General features: G+C 43.2%; 2 protein-coding genes across 3 annotated transcripts; one reads left to right on the top strand and one right to left on the bottom strand.

Annotated features, from left to right (window-relative positions):
* Positions 1 to 117: 117 nt before the first annotated feature.
* ANKRA2 (ankyrin repeat family A member 2) lies at positions 118 to 13,533 on the bottom strand. The gene is made up of 9 exons (XM_069962809.1): positions 13,343 to 13,533; positions 10,181 to 10,534; positions 7,073 to 7,231; positions 5,859 to 5,924; positions 4,837 to 4,934; positions 4,624 to 4,749; positions 4,442 to 4,508; positions 4,156 to 4,236; positions 118 to 2,967 (listed from the first exon to the last, which is right to left on the bottom strand). The coding sequence occupies exons 2-9, from the start codon at positions 10,464 to 10,466 to the stop codon at positions 2,912 to 2,914; spliced, it is 939 nt and encodes a 312-aa protein (XP_069818910.1). The 5' UTR covers positions 10,467 to 10,534; positions 13,343 to 13,533; the 3' UTR covers positions 118 to 2,911.
* Positions 13,412 to 27,960, top strand: UTP15 (UTP15 small subunit processome component). Of its 2 annotated transcripts, none has more exons than XM_069962808.1 (13): positions 13,412 to 13,474; positions 15,585 to 15,725; positions 15,843 to 15,935; positions 20,359 to 20,543; positions 21,037 to 21,215; positions 21,536 to 21,661; positions 22,136 to 22,271; positions 22,805 to 22,889; positions 23,104 to 23,256; positions 23,365 to 23,466; positions 24,361 to 24,494; positions 24,848 to 24,906; positions 26,615 to 27,960. In XM_069962808.1, the coding sequence occupies exons 2-13, from the start codon at positions 15,636 to 15,638 to the stop codon at positions 26,845 to 26,847; spliced, it is 1,575 nt and encodes a 524-aa protein (XP_069818909.1). In that variant the 5' UTR covers positions 13,412 to 13,474; positions 15,585 to 15,635; the 3' UTR covers positions 26,848 to 27,960. The 2 variants fall into 2 exon arrangements, with proteins under 2 accessions (XP_069818909.1, XP_069818908.1); XM_069962807.1 differs by lacking the exon at positions 13,412 to 13,474 and adding an exon at positions 13,575 to 13,661.
* Positions 27,961 to 27,989: the final 29 nt, after the last annotated feature.

Here is a 27,989-nt window from a genome sequence, read left to right as displayed (position 1 = left end):
TTTGGTTTCCTTTTATACTCAAAATGTATACTGATTTGGAATTGAGATTGTAAGCCTGAACTGGGACAGCGAGTGATGACATCTGTACTGCACTATGGAATATGTTGGTGCTATATAAATAAACACATTCAAGAAAAAAGTCTTTATATTTGCATATTCAGCTGTACAGACACACTAGCATTTTGTCATACATACTGTATGCATACACAATTGTAAAACAGTCATGTAAACATGTGAAGCAACACAGATATACACTGAGCGACACAGTAAAACAAAGATGGAGAGAACACGAGACATTTCCATATTACACCAGTACTATACTACATATCTAAGAACATTACTAAAACACTTCACAGCCGGAAGGTTCAGCAACACTGTCAGTTTTTCCTCTACCTGGTCATATTCATCGCTCTATTCACTACATACAAAATAGGACGACTATTAAAAGTGCAATTTTCTAAAATACATAAATACATAATTTAATATTGTGCAAAATTATAATAAATAATGCATCATTTCATTTCCTTACAGTATGCGATAACGTGTCGGTCATGGGGTAAGGGGCCGCAAACAGAGGGGACAGCATTTGTAACCAAATCTAATCTCAGGTCAGGGGCTGGATGTGCCATGTGCCAACAAAATCAGCTGCTTATCATGGGTCAAGTGAGCTGGATCTACAGTTCTCAGGGGTTGTCTTTGATAAGACCCCTTTAAAGAAGCACTCCTGAATTATTATTATTATGCAGTAGCTAGTTATATATATACAGTGATCCCTCAACTTACAATGGCCTCAAGATACAATATTTGCAACATACAAAGGTACTTTCTCGACCATCGTAACTTGAGATTGGCCAACTTGAAACTTGCCATTTTACTGGTAAAACCCCAGTATTAGTAAAGTGCCTGTCTAGTAGTGATTCTCCAGAGTATAGTGTGACACTACATGTCCTGTGCTGCTCTTTACGTGGGCCAGTTTTCCATACAATTTTGGTTTCAACATACAATAGTCATCCTGGAACCAATTAATATGGTATGTTGAGGGACCACTGTATATAATTCCACTAGTATTTGCTCATTCAGTTGTTTATTTCTATCAGAAAATTCTTGGAATAAGTTCCTTCAGTTTTTTTGAACATGTTCCTACATTTGGGTCATACGATCTCATGGTGACCCTCTAGAAATGACATGTGTTTTCTGTGCTCTCAATAAGGTCACCATCTACCATCTCAGTCAATAAAACTTCCGATACGATGAAGCGGCATGGACTGGAACAGAAACATAAACTCCGATTAGCGTTACTGATGATGTTTATACAGCTTCTGTCACATAGTTATAATGGAAATGATTACAGTTCAGCCTCCCTCCATACAGTCTCTTAGATAATTTATAGATATGTAAAAATGGGGATTATGACACTGTCCTCCTAGCAGGCAGAGGTGGAAAGCCATTGTGTATCTGCCCAGTTGGGCTGATGACGATTACGCTGACAGCAGATTTATGTTAGAAAACACGGTGGCTGATCAGAGGTCATGTCAGTCACATACAGTAATTATATATATATGGATACAGCAGAGCTGGGATGAAACATAGGACACTGCAGGAATAGTGATGGTAAGTGTGCATTATATAGGTAAAAAAATCCAGGAGTGCTTCTTTAAAGAACAACCCAGAATCAAGACTAGAACAACCACAAGTTCTCAGTCTCATTCTAAGCCCATCTGACATGTGTTTATTCTCAAGAAGATAAGTTGTTGTCAGAAAAGTCTAGCAGCGGCTTTCTCCCCATTTAGAATACATGCACACATGTATATATGAGAATTGGGAGAGATGGCCGTCATCTGAACAAGGATCGCCCAGAAACAGGAGATGTAAGTCCAGCTTAAAAGTTTCTTGTCTCTCCAACAGTATGTGCCAGGAAACCTACTGCTGGCGCCCCCTGTTGGCAGTAAATTCTACAAGACCTGCCAACAGAATTCTAATATTCATTGTCAGCTTTAGTCTCTCTTTTTTTTTTAAAATGAAGACAAATACCAGGGAGATACACATTGAAAGAAACAATGAACAGTATTATACCAGGGGCAATGACTGACATCAAAGCAGACTGAGGGATGTTTCCCCCATGCTATTCATAATGACTTTCTGCTAGATGAAGTCTCTGTAACACAGAAGCACCATGTGTGCTGCAGTCCAGCAGCAGTAGGAAAATACAGGGTGTAAAGTGTTAACACATCATACGCCAGTCATAACAGCCATAACATTAAAACCACCTAATGTTTCGTGGTTTTCCTTATATGGTCAAAACAGCTTTAACCAGTTGAGGCATGGACTCTACAACACCTCAGGTGGTGTCCCGTGGTTTGCAGCAGATCTTCTAGCCCTTTAACAACAACATATCCTGTAAAGGTACCTGAAAGTCCAGGTGCATTTTGAGTTCTGTAAGTTATAAGGTATGGCCTCCACGGACTTGTTTTTTAGTCAACTGCAATGCCCTGTGTGATCTGACCTTCCCACATGCATCAGTAAGCCACCTGCGATCATGACCCAGTTATCCTTCTTCGGATCGTTTCTGGTAGGTACTAACCACTGCATACTGGAAACACCTGGGAACACAAGACCTGCCATTTTGGAAAGCCCTGACCCAGTCATTTAGCCATCACAGACTGAACCTTGTTAAAGTCACTCAGATCCTTACACTTGCTGAGTTTTCCTGCTTCAAACTGTCCATTCACTTTATATATTCCTATAATATATCCCACCCCCTGACAGGGGTCATTGTCACGAGATAATCATTTCCCCTATGAGTGGTTTTAATGTTATGGCTTCCTAGTGTATAGCCAATGGTGTAAAATAAATAATATCACTTTACTGCATGATACAAATTCTTCAAATCTTCTATTATATAAAAAGTCCATTATTCCTTGATACTTTGAAGAAGCTGCAAAAGGTGATTCTCGATGACTTGCTGAACTGAAAGAGTAAGGACAAGCTGGTTAGTTTGTGGTCACTGTTCCCTGGTGTAGAACAGTGTATGAGAAATGTATCAGTCAGACAACACCTAAACGTAGTATCCTCATTGCATAAGGAAATACAAAACAATAGAAGGCAGAAAATGCTTTAGTTATTCAGACCTATAAGGAAAGTGAAAAAAGTGGAAAACAAATGTAATTTTCCTTAGGCCGGGTTCACATCTGCATTGGACCTCTATTTGGGGGGCTCTGTTGCAAGTTCTATTTATTTTGCTGGATCTGAGAGGACCACAGAATCATGCAAGCAGTGTTTTTATGTCCACTAAAAGCCTGCAGAATAAACAGACGCCAGGAGAAAATCTGACGGACACCATTGAAGTCAACAGAATGTCTTGGAATCCATCAGCATCCATTGGTGTCTAAATGGACCATCTGGCTTTGTTTTGTGCCACCAAACAGACTCTACAATGGAGGCCCTAAAGCAAGAGTGAACCCAGCCTTATAGAGTCCTGGAACCTTTTGTGTGGTGGTCACACAACCATATTAAAGAATAAGTGACATGCTGCAGTGTTAAGCCATCACTAGATAGAACTGGAGACCCCCTTTAAGCTGTCACCATTCCAGAACACATTAGCAAGCAAACAAGAAAATACATGGTCATTCTGAGGGCACCAGGAGAGCAGACGCTCTGGCTTACATAGAGAGGTTTCTGTATCCTAATAGGATGAAAGCCAAAACAACTGCCCAAACTGCAAATGGCAATTTTTCAGTCTTTTTCTGATTAGGAGCAGATGGCTCATGGGGAATACTTGGGCTCTGGAGACCGGCTGTATGAAGGTGGCTAATACAATTGGGCAATTGTCTATTAGGCAACATCATCAAGCACACATAATAAAGTATCAATAAACATTCAGTTAGCAATCTACATATAGGAATTCAACCATAAATCATCTATTATATAGCAATGACATGTCCTCAAATGATATTTGAAGCATGGCTTTCTATTGAATCAGTCAATGACGTTACAGCATTTTCGCAATATTGACATATTAACCAGATACTGACAATAAGGAGTATGATGCCAGGCTTGCTGTCTATGTGGTAGGAAATACAATCGCTTTTATGTACACAGGCTGAATAGATCTGGATGTAGACCCAGAGGGTTGTTTGCTGCAAATACAGAACTTACCGCTCCTGTGTCCAAGCGCTACCGACAGGTCCATGGAGTTGTATCCAGAGTCAGTCTCAATGGTCGGATCTGCGCCATTTTCTGCAGTCACAACAAATAATCATTAAGCAAAAATTAACTTGCAGTCCTCAAATGAATGGAATGGCAGCAGTGTGGATGCAAGGGCAGCACTCCATTCATTCTCTATGGCAAAAAAGCCTATACCAATATAAAAAGATGCTACAGTATGTGACATAGACAGCATAACCGTAACTTATCACTCCATGTATTCTTATTGCTTACTCACCTAGAAGAATTTTCACACATTTCACATGATTGCCATGAACAGCATATAACAAGGGTGTTCCCCCATTCTGTAAATGAGAATGTGTGTCATATTATTGGTTTATTTAAAAACTGTAAAAAGTCTTTGTGTTGATCTTTTTGTTACATAATGCATTTCTATAGCATTTCACTCTGTGATCTTACCCAGTCGTACTCATTGACATCCACTCCACACTCCACCAGCATTTTCACAATATCTGTGTATCCTTTACTACAAGCAAGTGACAGAGCACTTTCACGGCCCTTCCCAAGGACTTGCGGATCCGCACCCTAGATAAAAGGACAGATTTCAGAGAATATAGCTTCCTTTGGCATTCAAACTATGAAAACTACTTAAACAAGATTTTCATTTCTTACATTTTGAAGTAAAAATTCCACCACGGCGATCTGCCCATGAGCTGCCGCCCACATCAGTGGTGTGAAACCTTCTTCATCTGTGAGGTTAATCACGTTTTCTAACAAAAGGATTGAGAAACCTTTTAGGATCCTGAATAGAATAGAGGTCGGTCCATCTGATAGGACCTGATATGTATATACGTGAAAATATTTATCAAATGAAACATACTTGCCACCAGTTGTAATAAAAATATTTGTATGGTTTGTCTCCTGCACATCTTAAAATACAGGTCAAGCCGCTCACTTCTGTTCTGTGTAAAATCTGACAGCTCTGCCTGCAGCCCCCTCTCCCCAATCCTAAAAGCTCATCTAAGCCCATAGCTGATTTGAATTGATTTTACTCAATCAGATCTGAATTTATTTGCGTGTTTAGGAGAGAGAGATTGCAGATGGAACTGTCAGGAAGCCAACTGTTGGATTCAGTGCTAAACAGAATCAAGCAGCTTGGAAATTGTTAATCCATATATTCCTTCAAGAAACCTCATAACCACAAGTTACACAGGGTGACCTTGGGTGAGCAAGGAGGCCAAACTGTTATGAAGTACAGCGCCACCTAACAGCAACTTTTTGAACATAATTTAAATGGCAAGGGCAGCATCTGAATCTCATTTGGAGCAGCAGATCACCCTCCAAAGTGTTTAAGTTAAGTGTGTTTAAGTTTCACATTTCACCAACCCTGTAGATACTATGCAACAAAGAATAATACATGCAAAGGTATCTATAGTCTTTCGTAAATCTCAATACATCTGTCTATGAGGTTCACGTATCGTGTGTAAAATCGTGAGTCTAAACAGCTGGAAGGAGTGAACCCTACAACAAAATTAAAGTTTGTGGTCTGATTATAGATTCCTATACACTGGCACATATAGTGTTGGGACTTCTTATGTGAGTACAGAACATAAGCTTTTTCCATACACATTTTTATTTACATCTCACTATAATGAGGCCTAAATGATTTGTAAGGATGGCAGCTGATCCACTACCTTGTTCTAGACGGCTTGCCAGATACACCATCTCCCCTTGAGCAGCCAGCTGGTGAACAGACAATGCTGTGGATGGGATAAAGATTGAATTAGATAGCAAGCATAGCATACAGTATAGGTGATGTGTATTATGTGACTCTGGTATCATTGTAATAAAATCCTACCAATCCATGGCTATATCCTTCCAACAAGGAAGGACGGCTCTGATTTATAGGTGTTTTTTTGTTCTAGCAAATCTGTAGTACACTTTTAGTTAGAACCCCCTCATCATTTTTCAAGATCTCTGCTTCCTGTCTCTGAAAACCCCAAATATTCCTGCATACAGCTGAGAAGTAAGAACAGGTGTATCCAGTCTGGTAAAATCCTCAGCAGCTCAGATCTCTTCTTTTCTGATTGTACAAACTTTTTAACTCCTTCAAGGCTAACCAATTTGAGGCCTTAAAGAACAATCATTTTTTCTTGCCAAAAAAACCACAGCAAAATCTCTATGTGACGTGCGGGATTCACTGCAGATTTTTTCTCAGCTACACTGAAAATGGTGAAATTTATGATAAGAATTAGTAACTGAAATTGATATGGTGTGCATTCAAAAACCTGCTGGAAATCTTCTCAGCACTTGGAAGACATCTGTAATTTCTCATACTCCTGTCTGGTACTGTAATCCACTGTAGATTATATTTGAGGAACTGCAAACTGCAAACTACTGCCGATAGGAGATTCTTCCATTTGACAAACATCTTAGATGCTACGATTGCTATAGTGTACTAGAGTGACTATAGCACATTAATGTAACTCAGCTGCCCAAAACCCTTGACATACTATTATGTCAAGGTGTGAAAAGTGATTACAAGGGGCCTGTCTCCTATCCTGACATGTCTATTTTAAATGGGGTACTCCAGCAAAAAAAATATTTCAATTCAAATGGTGTCAGAAAGTGATACCAATTATAAAAAAAAATCCAGTCTTAGAGTACTTATCAGCTGCTGTATGTCCTGCATGACGTGGTGTATGCTTTCCAGTCTGACACACTGCTCTCTGTTGCCACCTCTGTCTGTAACAGGAACTGTCAAGAGCAGTAGCAAATCCCCATAGAAATCCTCTCCTGCTCTCCAGACTGGAAAGAATACACCACTTCCTGTAGGACATACAGCAGCTGATAAGTACAGAATATACAGAATATATTACATGAAACCGGGAAAGAAGCAAATACTTACAATTGACCAGCAGTGGGGTAGTGGACACCTCATTGCCTCGGTGCTTATTTGTCAGTGTGGTGGACTGCTTGATGGGAGAGAAATGCTTTGTAGTAGACGGGGTGTACACATGTCTGACCTGTATGCCGGGGGACGGAGAGGTGTGGATGTTGCATTCAGCTAGGAAGAAGAAAAAAAACATTATTCAGAAATCTGTTTCATAATTAATAATGCAACTAAAGTAAGTATTCATCTCTTATTACAATGCTAGACAGAATGATTACAAACACCAAGCCAAAGGAGCATCAGTGAGGCTATATCTATAGTGTACTTTTAGCTTCTCTTCTACCTATATAAAACATAACATGCAAAACTCTGTTAAAGGGTATCTCTTATTCTTAGGTTGTAAAAGAATCTGTTTAATGTATTTATCATAAGCTTTTCATGACATATCTGGTAAATGAACATCTGTATAGTCTATGAGTCCCTTATAAGTATATGTGAAAAAATAGAGAAATGTTAATGGCATTCATTACCTAATGGCTACCATGTTAAAACAAACAAACAAAAAAAAATGTTTTATTACTGAAGCCAGGATGGAAGCATAGTTTACTACACTATCCATATTAGACGGCCCAACATTTGATGTGAGCGAGCGCCAATCTGACAGATCAGTGCTCGCCTACCAAGCCTATTAGATGGCTCAATGTTTTTGAAGCAAGGGCTGTATATATTTCGTTAGTAGTCTGCTTTAAAAGTTTGGTTAACTTACCTCTCTGTGCTCCCCGGTGAGGTCCTTAAAGCTTCTGCGCTGCCTCATCACGTCTAAAGCCATCTCTAAAGTGACATGCTGCTCAGCCAATTACTGGCCGAGATGGGACAGTGCCGTGGCCGCACAGATGGCTTCAGACGTGCCAGCGGTGGCTGTGGTGAGAAACTAGACAGACACGAGGAGCGCGGAGAGGTAAGTATAAAGTTCAATATTTTCATTTTCCTGTCATCAGCCATCAGACGTGCACTGCTATTACAAGTAGTGATGCGCGCCTGGTGGCCGATGATTTTCAAACATGTTTAAATGACGATTGGCCGATGATCCTCTCTTTGCCTGATCATTGTCTTAATTACACAACGTGATAATCAGCCAGATTCCACAGATCAACGCTCCGTGTAACAGGGCAGGGTTGGGCGGTATACCGCAAAAATACCGATACCGTCACTGGCGTCGGTTAACCGACCTCAACTTTGCCAAGACGGTGTCTGCGGTATTTTTCCCCCCCTCACCCAGCGGCCGTTAGCTCTGCTACCCTCAGTTAGGCTTCCTCGCGTCCCCCTTCCTTCGCTGCCTGGCCTGGGTAAAACTATTCTGCTGTTTGGGGGGGGCGGGCGTGCGCCATGTGTGACGCTCGGCTCAGGACACTGTTAACAGTGCTGCTGGGGGTAAGGAAGAAGGCTGGAGATCCGACAGGCTGTTTCCAGGTAGCAGCTCCGCCTCCAGTGTGTGCTCATCGCTGCTGCCGGACGGCTCTGGAAGCTGCACTCACAGCGAGCCGTGGCCCCCCCTCTCCCTCACATACAGTGGCTGCAGGGGGTCAGGTATAGGTCAGCACATCCTCCCTCCACCGGGCACCGCACTCTGTCCCGCGCAAGAATCCTCGGGGCCCGGGACACTGACAGCAGATATATGTGACAGGGAGGATTCCTGTGCGGGAGAGAGCGGTGCCCGGGAGAGCAAGGAGGTGCCGACCCCATACCTGACCCCAATTGTATGTGCGGGAGGGGGGAGGGGTCAGGGCAGAACAGCAGGTAAAATAGATAGATTGATATGAGAGAAATTAGATAGATTATATATAGATAGATAGATATAGATATGTCTCATATATCTATCTCCTATCTATCTATCTATCGCCTATCTATCTCCCATCTATCTATCTATCGCCTATCTATCTCCCATCTATCTATCTATCTATCTCCCATCTCTCTATCTATCTCCTTATCTATCGCCTATCTATCTATCTATCTATCTATCTATCTATCTCCTATCTATATCTATCTATCTATCATCTATCTATCATCTATCTAGTATCTACTATCTGTATATCATCCATCTCCTATCTATATATCATCTATCTCCTATCTATATAAAATCTATCTATCTATATTAGATCGATAGATTATATATAGATAGGAGATACAGATATGAGAGAGGAGATATATTATAGATAGATGATATACAGATCGTAGATAGATACAAGATAGATAGATAGGACTCCTATCGATATATAATCTATCTATAATATATCTCCTCTCTCTAATCTCTATATATTATCTATCTATCTATCTTAGATAGAGAGGTTGATCGATAGATAGCTATAGCAAACAATATAGGCAGCACTGTTGGTGCCAGCAGACAAATCCTAGACCTTGGATCAAATCAGTTGGTAAAAAATACTCTGCAGCACTCGGATTGTAGTACAAATGTGAAAATGTGGATTTATTCCATAAAATGATGTGCAGCAAACTTCATAAGTAAACCACAGGGTTTTGGCGTCTCCTATGTCTCCTAAGTGGCACTTGAAAATGGCATAGGAGACGCCGAAACGTCGTGTTTCAAATGGGTGTGGTTTTCAAAAGGGGGCGTGTCATAATTATCGCTCAATTTATCGTTACCGCGGCAATATGTACGATAAACCGCGATATTAATTTAGGCCATTATCGCCCAGCCCTATAACAGGGCCTTTTGTGGGAAGCATACTGATGTATACCAGCCAGATAGAGGCCAGAAGAACACTATCCATCTGGCTGTGGAAGGTTGTAAACATTAGAACTCTCCCTGGTGCATTCCTTTTACAGACACGAAAAAAAGAGCTATAAACAGCGTCTAAAAGGGTAGCCTGGCAATAAAGTGCGCTGACATAGAACTCTTCTCTGCCTACCAGAATGACACGCCATGTTTTAAAGCCTACTACGATAGCAGTAAGGTATGTTAAGCAGTATGTAACCACAGACACCTGTAGATGTACATAGGATCTGCATACACAAAAGGGTTGAATAAATAATAATAAATGATGAAGAATGTATACATAGCCTTTATATAGAGAAAGCACATTGCCATGAGACACCATCACTAACCTTTAAATAGGACGGAGGCTACTTCCAGGTCAGAGTTGACTTGATCTTGGATATTTTTACTATCCTCTTCATTTAATGACTTGACAAAGCGAGAACAAACATTCATGTCAAATCTATTTGGCAGAATGAATTTCATCCCCATGGCCACATTCTGCGCTGTTCCCTCTTCTGGGTTGGACTCCATCACGTGTTCCACTTTAATGTCGGGCATGCTGGACAGACAGAAGCTCACGCACTCTTCACCCGACAGCTCAGCCGAGCCCTCCAAATTGTTTAGGGCAGACATGGTTACTCAACAAATCATTTACAGCGAATATGTTTACTTCTGCATCCTTGGATTGGGTAAAGCCGGATCTGTAACGAATCAAATAAAAGTGATGAAGTAATAAAGGCTCCAGGCTTAAACTGGTACTCCAGAGAAAAAAATGTTTGTAGTGTCAGTCCCATCTCCAGTATCCTGCCCGGCCTGTCAGTGTGACCAGATATTCAGCGCCGTCATCAGAGTGAGGTATGAGTCCTACTGTGCAGGCTCATACCCTGCTCTCTGCACTGGTGCTGAGGGATAGTGGACATTTGCAAAGAACTGCCATGGCTGAACTGACAGGCTGGGCTGGATACTGGAGGTGGGACTAGGGTGAAAAGGAGCCGTGTTCGTTACCTGGGGGGGGAGGAATATTTGAACTGGTAACAGAGATAACAGAGGTGGCAGCAGAGAGCACTGTGTCAGACTAAACCGATTCCTACAGGACATACGGCAGCTGATAGGTACTGGAAGACCTAAGTGAATGTATAAATCTTGTGTGTATGTTATTTAAAAATCTGTACAACTTTCTTACACAAGCTGATTTTTTTCTTCTTTAATGATGAAGAATGTGGCGTGGGCGTTATTAGAAATGGCTGTGCACCATAGCAACATTTTTGCTATGGCTGCTACAATGAGTAATGAAGAGCAGAGAACAGGAGGCCAGCAGTAGATTACAGCCATGCATGTCTACAGGCCCGCCATAGTCTCCAGCTGCTGCTTAACTACAACTCCAAGAATGCCTACTGTCAAGGCATGCTGGGAGTTGTAATTCAGCAACAGCTGGAGAGCCACAGGTTGAGGAACACTGCTCAGGGCATGCTGGGAGTTGTAGTGTTGGGACAGCTGGAGAGCCACATGTTGGGGAACACTGCTCAGGGCATGCTGGGAGTTGTAGTGTTTTGACCGCTGGAGAGCCACAGGTTGTGGAACACTGCTCAGGGCATGCTGGGAGTTGTAGTGTTTTGACAGCTGGAGAGCCACAGGTTGGGGAACACTGCTCAGGGCATGCTGGGAGTTGTAGTGTTGGGACAGCTGGAGAGCCACAGGTTGGGGAACACTGCTCCGTGCATTCTGGGAGTTGTAGTGTTTTGACAGCTGGAGAGCCACAGGTTGTGGAACACTGCTCAGGGCATGCTGGGAGTTGTAGTGTTTTGACAGCTGGAGAGCCACAGGTTGGGGAACACTGCTCAGGGCATGCTGGGAGTTGTAGTGTTGGGACAGCTGGAGAGCCACAGGTTGGGGAACACTGCTCCGGGCATGCTGGGAGTTATAGTGTTTTGACAGCTGGAGAGCCACAGGTTGTGGAACACTGCTCAGGGCATGCTGGGAGTTGTAGTGTTGGGACAGCTGGAGAGCCACAGGTTGGGGAACACTGCTCAGGGCATGCTGGGAGTTGTAGTGTTGGGACAGCTGGAGAGCCACAGGTTGGGGAACACTGCTCCGGGCATGCTGGGAGTTGTAGTGTTTTGACAGCTGGAGAGCCACAGGTTGTGGAACACTGCTCAGGGCATGCTGGGAGTTGTAGTGTTTTGACAGCTGGAGAGCCACAGGTTGGGGAACACTGCTCAGGGCATGCTGGGAGTTGTAGTGTTGGGACAGCTGGAGAGCCACAGGTTGGGGAACACTGCTCCGGGCATGCTGGGAGTTATAGTGTTTTGACAGCTGGAGAGCCACAGGTTGGGGAACACTGCTCAGGGCATGCTGGGAGTTGTAGTGTTGGGACAGCTGGAGAGCCACAGGTTGGGGAACACTGCTCAGGGCATGCTGGGAGTTGTAGTGTTGGGACAGCTGGAGAGCCACAGGTTGGGGAACACTGCTCTGGGCATGCTGGGAGTTGTAGTGTTGTGACAGCTGGAGAGCCTCAGGTTGGGGAACACTGCCCAGGGCATGCTGGGAGTTGTAGTGTTGTGATAGCTGGAGAGCCTCAGTTTGGGGAACACTGCCCAGGGCATGCTGGGAGTTGTAGTGTTGGGACAGCTGGAGAGCCACAGGTTGGGGAACACTGCTCCGGGCATGCTGGGAGTTGTAGTGTTTTGACAGCTGGAGAGCCACAGGTTGTGGAACACTGCTCAGGGCATGCTGGGAGTTGTAGTGTTTTGACAGCTGGAGAGCCACAGGTTGGGGAACACTGCTCAGGGCATGCTGGGAGTTGTAGTGTTGGGACAGCTGGAGAGCCACAGGTTGGGGAACACTGCTCCGGGCATGCTGGGAGTTATAGTGTTTTGACAGCTGGAGAGCCACAGGTTGTGGAACACTGCTCAGGGCATGCTGGGAGTTGTAGTGTTGGGACAGCTGGAGAGCCACAGGTTGGGGAACACTGCTCAGGGCATGCTGGGAGTTGTAGTGTTGGGACAGCTGGAGAGCCACAGGTTGTGGAACACTGCTCAGGGCATGCTGGGAGTTGTAGTGTTGGGACAGCTGGAGAGCCACAGGTTGGGGAACACTGCTCAGGGCATGCTGGGAGTTGTAGTGTTGGGACAGCTGGAGAGCCACAGGTTGGGGAACACTGCTCTGGGCATGCTGGGAGTTGTAGTGTTGTGACAGCTGGAGAGCCTCAGGTTGGGGAACACTGCCCAGGGCATGCTGGGAGTTGTAGTGTTGTGATAGCTGGAGAGCCTCAGGTTGGGGAACACTGCCCAGGGCATGCTGGGAGTTGTAGTGTTGGGAGAGCTGGATAGCCACAGGTTGATGTACAGTAAGCTGTAAGTATGGACCCCAATATTTAGCAGAGAGGATCAGATGTCAGTGCAGCCCTCAGCAGACACAGGAGACAACACTAGCCCATGACATGGACAGTATAGGGGTCTGGTGCAGACACTGCCAATCCCTGAATCATTGCTCCCATTCCCATCACTTACCTGAGCTGTCTGCTATTGTTATATTATTGTCTGTCGTCACTTCCGGCCTTACGTCATCAAGAAGCGACAGTGTCTTCCCGGGATCGCTGTGAATGTCTTTACTAAATTATCCGTGCGCTCTGATTCTCTCCGGTAAGACAATTCTACCAATCAGTACTCATAACCCGGCCGGTCCATCTAGCCCCGAGCAGTGACGTGTAATGAGGTGCGCCGCTCCCGGAAGTGCGTCATGAGGCAAGATGGCCGCTCGCATGGGTGATTCCGGCAACGTGCCTCGCCGGTGGTGAGGCGGAGTGGAGGCGCATGCTGGTGTATCGGGGTATGGGAGCTTTGCTGCTTATGTGTTAGGATGACGCGTTAGCCTTGTTGGTATTGGTTATATCCTATAGTGCAGTCTGGTCTATATCGTCTGCTGGCGGACGCTTCTGTTATATCGCCGGGGTTGAGCCTTGGTCACATGGTGCGGCGGCTGTATGGTCGGTCCTGTCATACATAGTCTCAGGCTGCAGATCAGTATTTGCTGCTCTGATCAGGGGAAGGTTACAGCGCTGTATGTGTATAGGGTCGCCGTAGTCTACTACACAAGCTCTTCGTTCAGATTGAACGTCTTTTACATTAATGGATCCATGCAGAAAGTGTAGTGTGTGTATATAGAGTAGTGCAGTGATGTGGCAGAACTACAACTCCAAGGATGTCCTGACAAGCTGTGATTGTCCCGATGGGGTAGGGTCCCCTCTTAGATAACAGTGCAGCTTATATGTTGTGCCCCCCATTACTGCAGATCTCCACAAGGATCAGCCCCAGTGTAGTCACTGAGGCCAGTCCTTGGGGGTCTCACTTATTGTGGATTCCAATCCACACAAAGTCTATCTGGTGCGTTGGAGGTGGATTGTCATCAGATCTGTCCCAAAACCTCTGTCAGATCCACCGCATGTGAGCATAGGCTTGAAGGATCAGAATAGTGTGTAATAGATCGAGTCTGACTGCTGGGATCCCGATGGATCACAAGATCAGAGGCTTTTGTACCCCAATAAATGATCCCTTTGAAGAAGCCCTCCGTTTTTGTATCTTTGCTTGCAGTAAGATGCCAGACTTCTTTAAGTTGGACCCAGTAGTGGATTATAATAGGGGCGTTTTGGGCGGCAGCCCGGGGCCCTGAGCTCCTGGGGGGCCCATGACCACCCAAAAAGACTTATACTTTCAATGGTGTACTGTCTCCTGGCTACACTTCTGCCATGATTTGCATAAAATCACTGTTTTTTATGGCAATTTTGCACAAATCAGGACATCATGACATTATCTATCCTGTACTATGAACGCCAGGCTAGTGCTTCCATAGTTACAGTGGGGTGGGGGGGCCCAGGCTTGGTGAACAGCCCGGGGCCTATGGTAAAGTTAATCCGCCCCTGGTTGGACCTGCTGACATGAGTAAGCCTGGCACCTTAGATAATGGAGTGCTTCTTCATAGATGTCTGCCTGATCATCAGGTAACCTCCACAAGAACAGGTCAGATTGTATGCTACACTTACAACACCTGGCTGGCGTATGTGCTGCTGCTTTCACTTTATTAGAACATGACAAGAGGGATTTGGTTGGCGCTTGTTTTTATCCACATATCTTTTTCCCCCTGCCCCTCTATAAGGGTAGGTTTAGTTTTCACTCTGTATTCATATTGGTGAGTTTGGTTTGCCACCTCACCATGTGTGATATAGAATAAAAGAGAAGTGCCATGTAAATGGTTTAGGTGCTACTGGAAATATTCATACAGATGTAAGTAAGAGATGTTAAGAATAGATGGGGATGAGGGTCAGGGCCATGGGTGTCATTTCCATAGATGATGGCCACTTTGTGGGTTGTACATAAGAGATCGACATCTTTTAACATTACACTATAACCTTATTCCAGTGGGTTTTGTCAGTGCCAAAACCACCCTACCATTGCTCCACGTAGACCACGCAAAAAGGTCTAACCTCACTAATGCTCTTGTGTCTGTACAGAAACTGCATCCATACTCCTACCTTTTGTAGATATCCTTTCTAGAATAGTGGGCAGTGTTATATACTCAGTCCCAGATGTTAGGTGTGCCTGCTATGCCCTCATCTCATCTATACTTTAAATTAGTATCATACCAACAGTTTTGCGCCGTGTGCAGAGCAGAAATCTGCAGATAAGTGACTTCATTGTTATTTTCTGCATATACCTTTTGTTGCCGGTGTTTCTGACTCTCTCTCTATTGCTTTAGGTGTTGGGGAAGATAAACAGTAGAACTGTTCTGTTACCTTGAGCAGAGAAGATGTCCTCATACAAGCCTCTTTCCATCCCCTCCTACCCCAAGCTTGGGGAGAAGATCACTCAGGACACACTGTACTGGAGGCGGTACAAGGTTGGTGACTTTTATAGTAGGTGTTTTACTTGGTAGACGTCTTCTCTTTAGGGAGATGTTAAGATTTTGCTATGACATTACTTGTATTGAATGTGTTTCTATTCTTATCTTTATTAGACTCCTGTTCAGATTAAGGAATTTGGTGCTGTAACGAAAATTGACTTCTCACCCGTACAGCCGTATAACTATGCCGTCACAGCATCTACCAGGGTAAGTAGTAACTATGAGAGTGGTGCTGATGTTATGTACTGCTTAAAGGTGGAGAAGTCAGAATGCGCTGGCTAATTTTGCACAAATCTCTTCATTATACAATATGTGATTTACAGAAACACAAAACACATGGAACACTTGCCCAGATAGGTGAGAATCCAATGGATTTGTCATGTACCAGTGGCCGTTATAGCCCTGTAAACATTATCTTCCCTACCATTAAAAAAAAAACTTTTGACCTATCCCAGAGGCATGTCAAAAGTTTTGATTGGTAAGGGGACTGGGTATTTAGACCCCCACTAATTATTAGAGCAGGCAGGAAGAAGGATGCAGCTTTGCACTTCACCTCTGGCTCACTGTGACTTCCATCCAGTTGCAGGAGGCAGGCTTCATTATAAGTCTATAGAGCTCATCTCCTGCAGCTAGATGGAGATCACAGCAAACATAGGAGTGAAGTACACAACCAGGTGTTTCTCCCTACTGGTTCTAATAATCAGTAGGCATCTGAACCTCCACATCCCAACCAATCAGACTTTCAATATGTCCGTGCGGTATGTGAATAGTTCTAATTGACAGGGACACTTTAAAATTAAGGCTGCATGGAGTCATCCATATCTCATGTAGTTATTTAGAAATAATAAGTCGAAACCTTTGTTCCAGAGGTTGTGTGCTGACAGACTGTGTTTTATCATTTCATTCTTTGACTAAAAGTGGCTGTGAAGGTCCGTATCAGACAACTGATGCCTAACTTGTGTAGTACAGTAATACCTCAGTTCCAAAACACCTCTGTGTTCAAACAAAAATTCCCCCTAAAGTTTTGTTCGGTACTTGAACATTGTTCGTTATCCTAACAAAATCAGGGGAGATAACTGTTAGCTGAACTATTGGTTAGCTGACAGTTGTTGAGGTGTGCGGGAACACCAAAGTTACAGGAGCTGCCGACTCCCCCCTTCTCCCCGCCGCCACCTCCTCTCCCTGCCGAGGGGATGCCCTTTATTATGACTGGAATTACCTGCTCTGAGTTCCCTGCAGTGAAGGCAGAAAAAGAGGCAGGAGTGGCCGCCTGTTTGAACTTTTCGCACTGCCCTTGCTTTTCCCTGCTGCCGGGAACAGGGATTCTTGTCATTATGATGGGAATCCCCGCTCCTTTACAAATAGTAGTTGTGCCCGATGTACCGCTAATTACTGACATCCTTTACACTCTGTGGGCCAGGCGCTCTGCACCTGACCCATGGACTGTAAATACCAATTAAAGACATTTTCATTGTTCCCTGTGGGAGCACACAACTCAGTTCTAGAACAGCCTTCCAGAAACGACTGTGTTTGAGAACGGATTTATTATTGTATTAAACTTATCATGTTTCTCACCTGAACAACCCCTTGTTCTGTAGGTTTCAGTTAATTTTTGATAGTTTCCAGTATTTCATACTACCCAATGGTCCTTTGCATGCAGGCTCTATTCAGTATGCAGTTCAGCTTCTTACAAAAGACATTGTTATAGGGTTATCTATTCAGGACCCCTTTTTATGAGCTAAAATGGTGATCAGCACTGGTGGCTCCTCTTTAACAGACATACTTGACGGGCTGTAATGTAATGCAGCAATTTCCCTAAAGTGGTATTCCGGGAAAAAAATAACAAAAGTAGGATATTGCGGGGGGGTGTTACCCCCCAGTGATCTCCGTATCGGACCCTGTCGACTCAGTTAATAGAGCCCCGAGTCAGCACTTGACCTGCGGCTCTATTAATTCCTATAGAGTGATAGAAAGAGCTGAGTACAGCGCTCTCCAGCATTCCAGCGTACTCTACTCTTTCCCTTGCTCCATAGGTATGAATAGAGACGTGGGTCACGTGCCGATTCGGGGCTCTATTCATAACAGAGCCGACGGTGTCCGATACGGAGATCAATGGGGTGTTCAGGGGTCAGACCCCCTATGATCTCATACTTTTCCCCTATCCTATGGATAGGGGAAAAGTAATTTTTTTCTCCCAGAACACCCCTTTAAGGCAGCTATGCGAGGAAATGTCCATCCACATGTTATGTTCTCAGTGATAAGCTAATCGCGCAGGCACCAGAGACCAACCTTTTGATGGGTGTCAGCTAGGCTTTGCATCTAATTTTGTAAATCGGTGCTGCACACCTCTACCTCTTTTCAGAACGGTGCTCAGTGGTAAGTGGGTTCTTCAACCTCCAATACTCGATAGTAGTAACCACGGCACTCGTATTTCATGCGAATAAGGTGAAAGTTTTATTATACAGTGTGTTACATAGTTAAACTCCGACTGTAGGTAGAAAATGTTTATAAAGGAGAAATTGAGACCAAAAATTACAAATGCGACGTTTCGGTCCAACCTGGACCTTCTTCAGGCCATAGGGTCTCTACAAAAGATGGACATGGTAGAAGTACAAATAGTGCAAAATATAGATGTAGGAGCCAAACATAGTAACATTGGGTGCACAAGTACAAAAAAATGCAAAATGAAAGAACCAAAATAAAGGACTAATAGCAACATGACTGACGTATTAGGTAAATGCAAATATATAACAATAATATATACATATGTACAGATGCAGAGAGGGTGCTGGCACATACATAGTTGTGTAAGGTAACCAGCTCCAACTAATGGCGGCTGAAAGGAATCTTGCGGATGATAAGGAGGAGTATAGTACATGGGAGAGCGTAGGGGGAACAGGGGGAGGGATGGATTAAGAAGGGGAAAATAAAAAAAATGAAATTTTTTCCCCCTTCATTTCATTTTTTTATTTTCCCCTTCTTAATCCATCCCTCCTCCTGTTCCCCCTACGCTCTCTCATGTACTATACTCCTCCTTATCATCCGCAAAATTCCTTTCAGCCGCCAGTAGTTGGAGCTGGTTACCTTACACAACTATGTATGTGCCAGCACCCTCTCTGCATCTATACATATGTATATATTATTGTTATATGTTTGCATTTACCTAATACGTCAGTCATGTTGCTATTAGTCCTTTATTTTGGTTCTTTCATTTTGCATTTTTTTGTACTTGTGCACCCAATGTTACTATGTTTGGCTCCTACATCTATATTTTGCACTATTTGTACTTCTACCATGTCCATCTTTTGTAGAGACCCTATGGCCTGAAGAAGGTCCAGGTTGGACCGAAACGTCGCATTTGTAATTTTTGGTCTCAATTTCTCCTATACAGTGGTACCTTGATTTAAGAGTAACTTGGTTTAAGAGCGTTTTGGTTTAAGAGCTCACAGTTTTTCAAAATTGTGACTTGGTTTAAGAGCATTGCTTTGGTTTAAGAGCTCCCTATACTGGGTTGGAGGGGGAGTGGGGGAGGGGCAGGGTCTGCATAGCGGGGTCTACAGCTCTGTACTCTGACCCAGGAAGTCTCCCTCACCTTCCAATCATAGCAGATCCACCTTAGGCTGGGGCTCACATCAGGGGACAGGACTGTGGAGGTTATCTCTCCATAGCTGTAACCCCTCTCTCCCCAGACAGAGAGTGCTGCATTTATGTGCCCACATCTGTCCTGCTCATTCCTTCATACTCCTTGCAGTCTCTGTCAGTCCTTGTGTTTCCCATCCTCTCCATTACTGTACAGAAACTTATAATATCACAGATTCTGCTGTTTCTGAATGCTTGTTTCATCTGTTTTACATGTTATTCAGAATAATAAATCATTATTTTTGGGGTGTGGAACCAATTGTCTGCATTTCTATAATGTCTTATGGGACAATTTGCTTTGGTTTAAGAGTGGATTTGGATTACAAGCACGGTCCCGGAACGAATTATGCTCGTAATCCAAGGCACCACTGTATATACATTTTCTACCTACGGTCGGAGTTTAACTATGTAACACACTGTATAATAAAACTTTCACCTTATTCGCATGAAATACGAGTGCCGTGGTTACTACTATCGAGGCTTTGCATCTAAGTCCAATACCTGTAGCCTGCTCCCAGTAGCGTCCAGCAGAATTGAAAATAGAGCTGTGGACTGTAATACAGGCTGCAGGTACATAGTGGAAACAGTGTGCAGTTAAGAAGCATGTAGTACACTATGACATACTTCCATCACTGTTATCTGTATGTGCGGCTCTGACAAACAGCTGGTAGGCTGGGGTGATGGGTGTTGGCCCTTACCAACCTGATATTTATAACCTGTCCTAAACATAGCTTGTCAATAGATTGGAACCTGGAAAACACCTTTAAAGGGGTTGAACAAGGTTGACGTTCTTTCAACAGTGCCACACCAGTCTGTAGGTTGTCTCTGGTATTGCAGCTCAGCTCCATTGGAGTGTATAGCGCTCAGCTGCAGTACCGGACACAACCTGTTGGGAGGTGCATTGCTGTTTAATGGCAGCAGACATGTTTTTCTTATGTCAGACACCCTTTTTAATAAATCTTGTTTGCTTTTGTTTTTTCCCCCATTTCAGATCCACATATATGGCAAATATTCTCAGGAGCCTCTAAAAACCTTTTCCCGCTTTAAAGATACAGCCTATTGTGGAACATACAGAGGCGACGGGAGGTTGCTTGCTGCCGGCTGTGAAGATAGTATTGTGCAACTCTTTGATATCAATGGGAAGGCTTCTTTAAGGCAATTTATTGGACATAGCAAGTAAGTATCTCTTAATGGTAATAGTAGTTCCCAGCTGTGCTCTCCAGTCAGTGACTTGGGAGCCATGCGTGATTTTCAAGGCCTCTGAATGTGCCTCTCCTGCTTGTGACAACCCTAACCACTATTGTGTAATGCCATAGTATTATTAAACTTTTGTTCTATACAAATGTCCCTATCGTGTGGTGGAATACTTTTTTGCATAAAATCATGAGGCTTACTAGCATCAGAACCCTGGGCCTTAGTGAAATTATGGCTCTTATTGCAAGATGAGAAAAAACAAGAACAGAACCTTCCCCCCCCCAAATCTTGTTTTATCCCATTAATGCTGATATATTGGGTAATGGGATTGCAGCTTCTGAGTGTGAAAATAAAGGTTTTGATGAGAAGAAAGCACTGACTGGACAGCCAAGTTTTACTACTTGAAGATATAATGCTATTCAGGATCTTGTCGGGTGTAACGTTACAATACAGTGTTGCCTTTGTGTTTCCTTAGAGCGGTGCATTTTGTGGATTTCACTGCAGATAAGTTTCGAATTGTGTCGGGCTCGGATGACTACACGTCCAAAATCTGGGACATTCCAAATGGCACCGAAATCTCATCCTACAAAGAGCATACAGACTATGTGCGCTGCGGCTGTACAAGCAAGCTCAGTGACGATCTCTTTGTTACAGGTATGCCAGATTTCCCTGGTCCTCCACTATTGTATCACACTGTCTTCATTTAATTTCTAGCTCTTCTGTCTGATTTATTTTTATTAATTCAATCAATGCTTAGGGGTTTGTGGGAGCAACTTGTTTGCTTTTGATGAGAATAAAGATTTGGTATGTAGAAGTGTTGCTCTAAGCAATAAGCTGTTATGTTTATCTTGAAGGGGCTGTCTGGATAATTCTTTAAATGATTAAATATTGCACAGTCTGCCATTATTAAAATAAAATAAAAAATCATCTCTTTAAGTTGCCTATAACTGTTATTTTTTATGTTATTGTATCAGGCTCCTATGATCACACTGTAAAGGTTTTTGATGCTCGAACAGAAAACAGTGTAATGACCATGGAACATGAACATCCGGTGGAGAGTGTCCTACTTTTCCCTTCAGGGGGGCTTCTTGTCTCTGCAGGTATGGGGGTCACTTCCAATGTTGTGGTTATTCTGCATTATATTAGTGGTCTGCTTCTAGTATTTATTTGACATGTAATATATATATGGGCACAAGTGTAATATTAGTCAGTGTTCAGTAGCTTGTTACTGTACCTATTATATAGTGCTGCAGTACACTCACAAACTGCTTCTTAAAAATTTGGAGTGTACGGAGAAGAAATAATAGTAAACCTTTGGATACCATAGAGAATATGTAGATGGTGTCTTTAGATCCATTTAGTCGCTTCTCAGTATTGAGGGGGGGATCGTTATAAAGACTGGTGTAACGTATCTGTCTAAATCCCCAGTGACTTCCAGTGCATCAAGGAGGTGTGTAACAGTGTGTTTACCAGCACATTAGGGACATTACATTAGTGACTAGTCTTACAGAATGTAAATCATTTCTGCATATTTTTTTAAATAACCTTTTTTCTTTTATCCTTTCCTCCTTTAGGTGGTAGATATGTGAAGGTTTGGGACCTACTGAGGGGAGGACAGCTACTGGTGTCATTAAGAAATCATCACAAAACAGTAACTAGTCTATGCCTTAGTAGCTCTGGTCAGAGGCTGCTGTCTGGATCACTGGACCGGTAGGTTTCACACTAGCAAGTCTGGAGAGAACGTAGTTCTGTCCAAAAATTAGATGTGACTTCTGTACATTCCCCCATCTTCCTGCAATAGAGCAGAATTAGAAAGCACATGCAGGGCAGATGAAGACTAAAATGTTGTGTGTCACCAACACAATGTAATTTTGTCCCCCCACACTTGCAGCCTCCCCAGGCATCTGTTTACTACAACCCCCACGTACTCTGTCAAGTGACCGTATATGGGGGATCCGGAGAGATGGCGATTAGTCGGCAGCTGTTCTATGTGTATGGCTTAGATTTTTATTCCTGCAGACCTCCACCCCCTCTACTATACTAGGGAACTTACAGCACTCCAGCTGTAGCAAAGCTTTGGCTGTACAGGCATGATAGGAATTGTAGTTTTGCAACAGCTGGAGCTCCCTAGGTTCCCCATTTTATGTCCTATAAAGACATAGAACTAGGAAGGTGCCATTTGAAAGCTAAGGTGCCTGGTTTGTCATAGTAAAATTAAATTAAAGACTAATATTCCCTGACAGGCATGTGAAGATCTACAGCACAACAAACTACAAAGTCGTTCATAGTTTTGACTATGCAGCTTCCATCCTAAGCCTTGCGTTGGCTGTAAGTATAATTTATATACTAGTCATTTCTCTGTCGAGGGTCTCTTCTTTTCTTTGCTTACTGGCGGTAGCTGCAAGATTCACTTAGGTGCTTGCCTATACATGCAGCTTATTGTAGACTTATGGAATGATGCTGTTTAGGTGGCAAGGAAAGCATATACAGAGGCAATGTGCAGTCTTATGCTATTAAATTGACAGACTTATATTCTTTTCAGCCCGATGATGAGATGATCGTGGTAGGAATGACCAATAGCGTCCTAAATGTAAAACATCGAAAACCTCAGGAAAAGAAATCAAACAAACCTGTAGTAAAGAAACATCCAAGATACCGAATGTTTGTGAAAGGGAAGGACTATATGCCAAAGCAGGTATTGTAGATGAGGGTCCTCCAGGTGTAGATATTGGCTAATTCTTTGTCAGGCTTATATGCTTTTTTATGAGATATGACAGTTTTCTTGATTCTTTGTTCTCTCCAGGATGATTTTATTGTCAGTAAACCAGTAAGACGGCATCTAAAAAAATACGACAAACTGCTCAGAGGTTTCCAGGTGTCGGCTGCTCTTGATGCTGTCCTAGAGGTAAGAGACCACAGGCCGTTACTGGGGATTTGCTAACTATCTGCTATGTTTTGTGAGTGAATAAGTAAGGGTATAGCCTTAAATCATGACTTGCATGATTATCATAATTTTATGATGTAATATCATTGAACCTTTTTGTTCCATTTTGTTTACCAGGTCATGTGTCCATGATAGATTACAGAACATGCATGATACTGCATAACTGGTATCTATTATACACACATTGCCCGATGTGTACTTCATATGTGATGGTGTAGTCATTAAGATACCTTATGTCTGATTCAAGACGGTTTAGTGTAGGCCATAAATGATTGGCAGAGGTCTGACCATCAGTAGTTGGCAGACTTAAGAGTAGAGATGATCGAACAGGTCTGATGTTCAGGTTCGTACGAACTCAAACCATCTGTATTTGACTCCCGCAGTCTTCCCGTTCCGTGGGGAAGGTGAAGACAGCCCGAGTCCTGCCTGGAAAACAGGAATATAACCTATGGCCCAGGCTGTATTCCTGTTTTCCAGGCGACACTCGGGCTGTCTCCACCTTCTCCGCGGAACGGGAAGACTGCAGGAGACAAATACAGATGGTTCGAGTTCGTACGAACCTGAACATCAGACCTGTTCGATCATCTCTGCTAAAGAGGCTATAGCTAGTCAAAAGTATTTGTCACTTGTATGTACATGTCCCAGTGTCTAAACACCAGATAGATTGGTCTCGTAACAGCCATTGGTGGTGAGTATTGTAAATTTCACAGAGGCCTGGACTAAATTTGACGCTGACTGTCTCCAAACTTGTAATAATTTGTTTTTACGGAGTGTTCTGGAATCTCGGCCCCTCAAATGATGGTCATAGATATCTGTAATTTGTGTTGCATGTGATCTTGTTTGACTTTGCCTTAGACCACAATTACAGCGTCAACCCCAGAAGTGACTGTGGCTGTGATGAATGAAATTGAACGAAGAGGAACTCTGAAAAATGCCCTGGCAGGGAGGGACGAGAAACAGCTCTCTGTAATACTCATATTTCTCATGAAGTAAGTATCCTTTTATTTACAGCATATGTTTATTATATTGCTATAACAGATATATAAATGCCAATCCTATTAAAGAGGTTGTACAGGATTACAACATTGCTGCCTTCCCTTTAAGGCAATGCCAACCATAGGTTGTGTCTTTTTGGCTGTCTTGCCTCATCCACTTCTGAGCTGACCTGCAGCACCAGAAACAACTCATGGGCAGGTGTGGCATAACGTTTGGTAAAAATGCAACCATGTTTTCCCATTTACCGTATGTTATCACCCTTGGATTTTGGACTGCAGGTGTCCAGTCAACAAACATTCAGTTTCATTTATATAATAGTGAATTACCTCTTTTATTTTGCTAACAGACACATGGTGGATCCTCGATTTGCCCCAATCTTATTAAATGTGGCAGAAAAAATTATTGGTAAGTAGGGCAAATAAGGCTTTGGCTTGCAAGACTGTTGTTTATAGTGTAATTGATCTCGTCCGAACTCTTAATTTTTACCTTTACAGTGGTACCTCGGTTTTCGAACATAATTGGTTCTGGAAGGCTGTTCCATAACCGAGCAGTTCGAAAACCGAGCTGTAAGTTCCCATAGGGAACAATGTAAATGTGATTAATTGGTTTTTACACTCCGTGGGTCAGGTGCAGAGCACCCGGCCCACAGAGTGCAAAAACACTCCACCCCCCCCCCCCACCCCCCCCCCCCCCCACCCCCCCCACCCCCCCACCCCCCGCAACAGTGAGAGGCAGGAGCGGGCGGCTATTTAAACTTGCCACCGTGCTCCTGCTCCAATCAGCTGCGGGGGACACCCTGTAAAGAAGTGGGGAATCCCATCATAATGAGGGATTCCCCACTTCTTTACAGGGTGTCCCCCGCAGCTGAGAGGAGCAGGAGCACGGTGGCAAGTTTAAATAGCCGCCCGCTCCTGCCTCTCACTGCGGGGACAGGCTGTAAAGAAGCCGTCTCCCAGCGCTGTCCTCCTGTCTCTCCCCACCATAGTTCAGCTGACAGTTATCCCCCTGGTTTTGTTCGGATACCGAGCAATGTTCGGATACCGAGCAAAATTTCAGGGGGAAATTTAGTTCGAAAACCGAATTGTTCGAACTCCTAGGTGTTCGGAAACCGAGGTTTTACTGTACTTTTATTTTGTTTTTAATGGAAAAATAATTAGTCTAAGAATCACTTATATTTTGCACAGGTTATTGATCTTACAATTCAGGACTCCCCAGCTCCTTCTGACCTGTTTGCAACTGTAAAAGGTGGCCTGCAGAGCCAACTTTTACGCAACTTGCTTAACTCTTGGTGAACATAGTTATACTTGTAGGTATAACTACAAGTTGTCCCCTTCTCATGATATGTCACTCTTTCCCTCTCATTGTTGACAGCTCGTGGTCTAGGTTACCACCACTCTGATGTAAAAGAAGTGGTCTGGCTGGCTTTTACAGTAGAGTGGTTGTTGATAACCTAGACAACAAATTAATTTATTAGCAAAAAGAGCAGCATATAAGGAAAGGGAGACAAGTTGGCTAAATTAACATATTTGCAAAAGTTGAAATGAGAATACCCCTTTAATGAGTATGGCATAACAGTGCAACACAAGCTACACTGTTTCCAGTACTCCCATAGATACATATACAGTGCAGCTTGTGGTGCTACGCTGTTTCCACAGCCCCCATTAAAGCCAATGGGAGTTACACAAATTGCATTAAATAGCCAGATTGTCTGTTTTTATCTTGACCACTACTTCTGCATGCAGGCTACAGTGGACCAGAGAGCCTTATTTTCCAGATGGGAATACTAGATCTTAAAGATTTCTGGAATGTGGAGAAGCACTCAGCTAAGTGCTTCCCTCCCCCATTTCTCTCCTCACTGCACAAAACAGACCCTATAGACTTTCTATATAATCCTTCTGCCTCAATGAGAGACTTAAATAGGAGTACCCAGCTGACCACTTTTTACTTGTTCTGGCGGTCGCTGACTCAGCACCCAGTTCTCCATAGATCAAAACTGTGCCATGTCAATGGTTTTAAAAAGTGACAAAGATAAGTTTGTTCCAGGAAGGAAGTTTTGGAGTATTTTTTGATTGTGTGTTCAGCATTTTCTAACTTCTATTACTTTATCTTTTAGACATATATTCCCCGGTCATAAACCATTCACCTGTAGTGGATAAACTATTTCTGAGGCTCCAAGACACTGTGGAGAAGGAAATCAATTACCAGGAGGAACTGCTAGAAGTTTTGGGGATGATGGACACTCTATTTGCTACTATGGCCAGCAAAACAACCAGTGTCTCCACAGAGACCAAACCAATGAGTATTCCAGAGGAAAAGAACTCCATGGCTGTGGCTTCCTCGTCCTGATCCAGCCATTACCAGTGGACATAATATTTTTATACCACTTTTTAATATATTTTATATTGGGATGGATGAATGTCCAAAGAAAACGTCAGAATTGTTTTATTCCCATCTAGCCAGTTTTGTAAGTCGAGGGTTGATCACTTGTAGCTTAAAGCAAGTCTTTCAGGAGATTTCATTTCCACATGCACTATATTTGTGGGATGATATACCTGTAAATTACTACAGGTAAAGGTGCTTGTCCACCGTTCACTTTCCAGTAGGTTGTTATGAGTGGTGTGTTGCTGGTTTATCCTCTTCGTATCTTCAGAGTTGGCAGAGAGCTTGCTGTTCCCCTTTTTGTATGGTATCCTGGCCCTGCCACATGAGGTGTTATGACACAGTATACATTAAAGCATAGAGGCGCATAATACAGTGACTACCCTACCTGGGTACCATAGGTGACAAACTGAGGCTTGAGTGCTCCATACAGCTGAGACTTTTTGAATCTGTGATCATGAAGAATAACAACCAGTCCAAGATGCTACATTTATGTATTGCTCTTTGTGTGACGCTGATGTGATGTACAATATTATATGTAAAACTTAATAGTTGCAAAACTATACCTCCTGTCATGCCCTGAAGTTTTGCAACAGCTAGAGGGCTGCAGTATGGAGAACAAAGTTGTAAGGGATGCCAATCCCATCCATTGCAATTGTCCATGCTTTTAAATTCTGCAAAAGCGGAAGAGCCACAAGATGGAGAACGCTGCCTTATGGACAAGGAGAGAAGGACATAACCTCTGAGGATTTTTTTTGGTTTTACGAGATCTTTTCACCCGTCTCATTTCCATGTACTAAAAATAGATGTTCAAGATGCAAATGTTCCCAATTCCAGTTCCAATTTATTCTGGAGAATTCTATCTGGCCAATGAAGAACCATTAAACTATTGAAAATGCAGAGTTAAATGTCTTGCCAAATATTTTACTTTTCAACTTATAATTGTTTGGGAGGTAATGGTGAAGTAGCACGCAGATGTGTTGTCTTGTTCTGAAACATTGTATAGTCTCCACATGGAAGGGTTGTAGTTTTGATACAAGCATTAGCTGGAATATGAATGAAATGAAGCTTGGTTTAATATATAGGTGAAAGCAACACTGGAATGATAA

The sequence above is a fragment of the Dendropsophus ebraccatus genome, chromosome 3 (genome assembly GCF_027789765.1).
Source record: "Dendropsophus ebraccatus isolate aDenEbr1 chromosome 3, aDenEbr1.pat, whole genome shotgun sequence".
Classification (NCBI taxonomy): Eukaryota; Metazoa; Chordata; class Amphibia; order Anura; family Hylidae; genus Dendropsophus; species Dendropsophus ebraccatus.
This window is presented reverse-complemented; position numbering and strand designations above follow the sequence as displayed.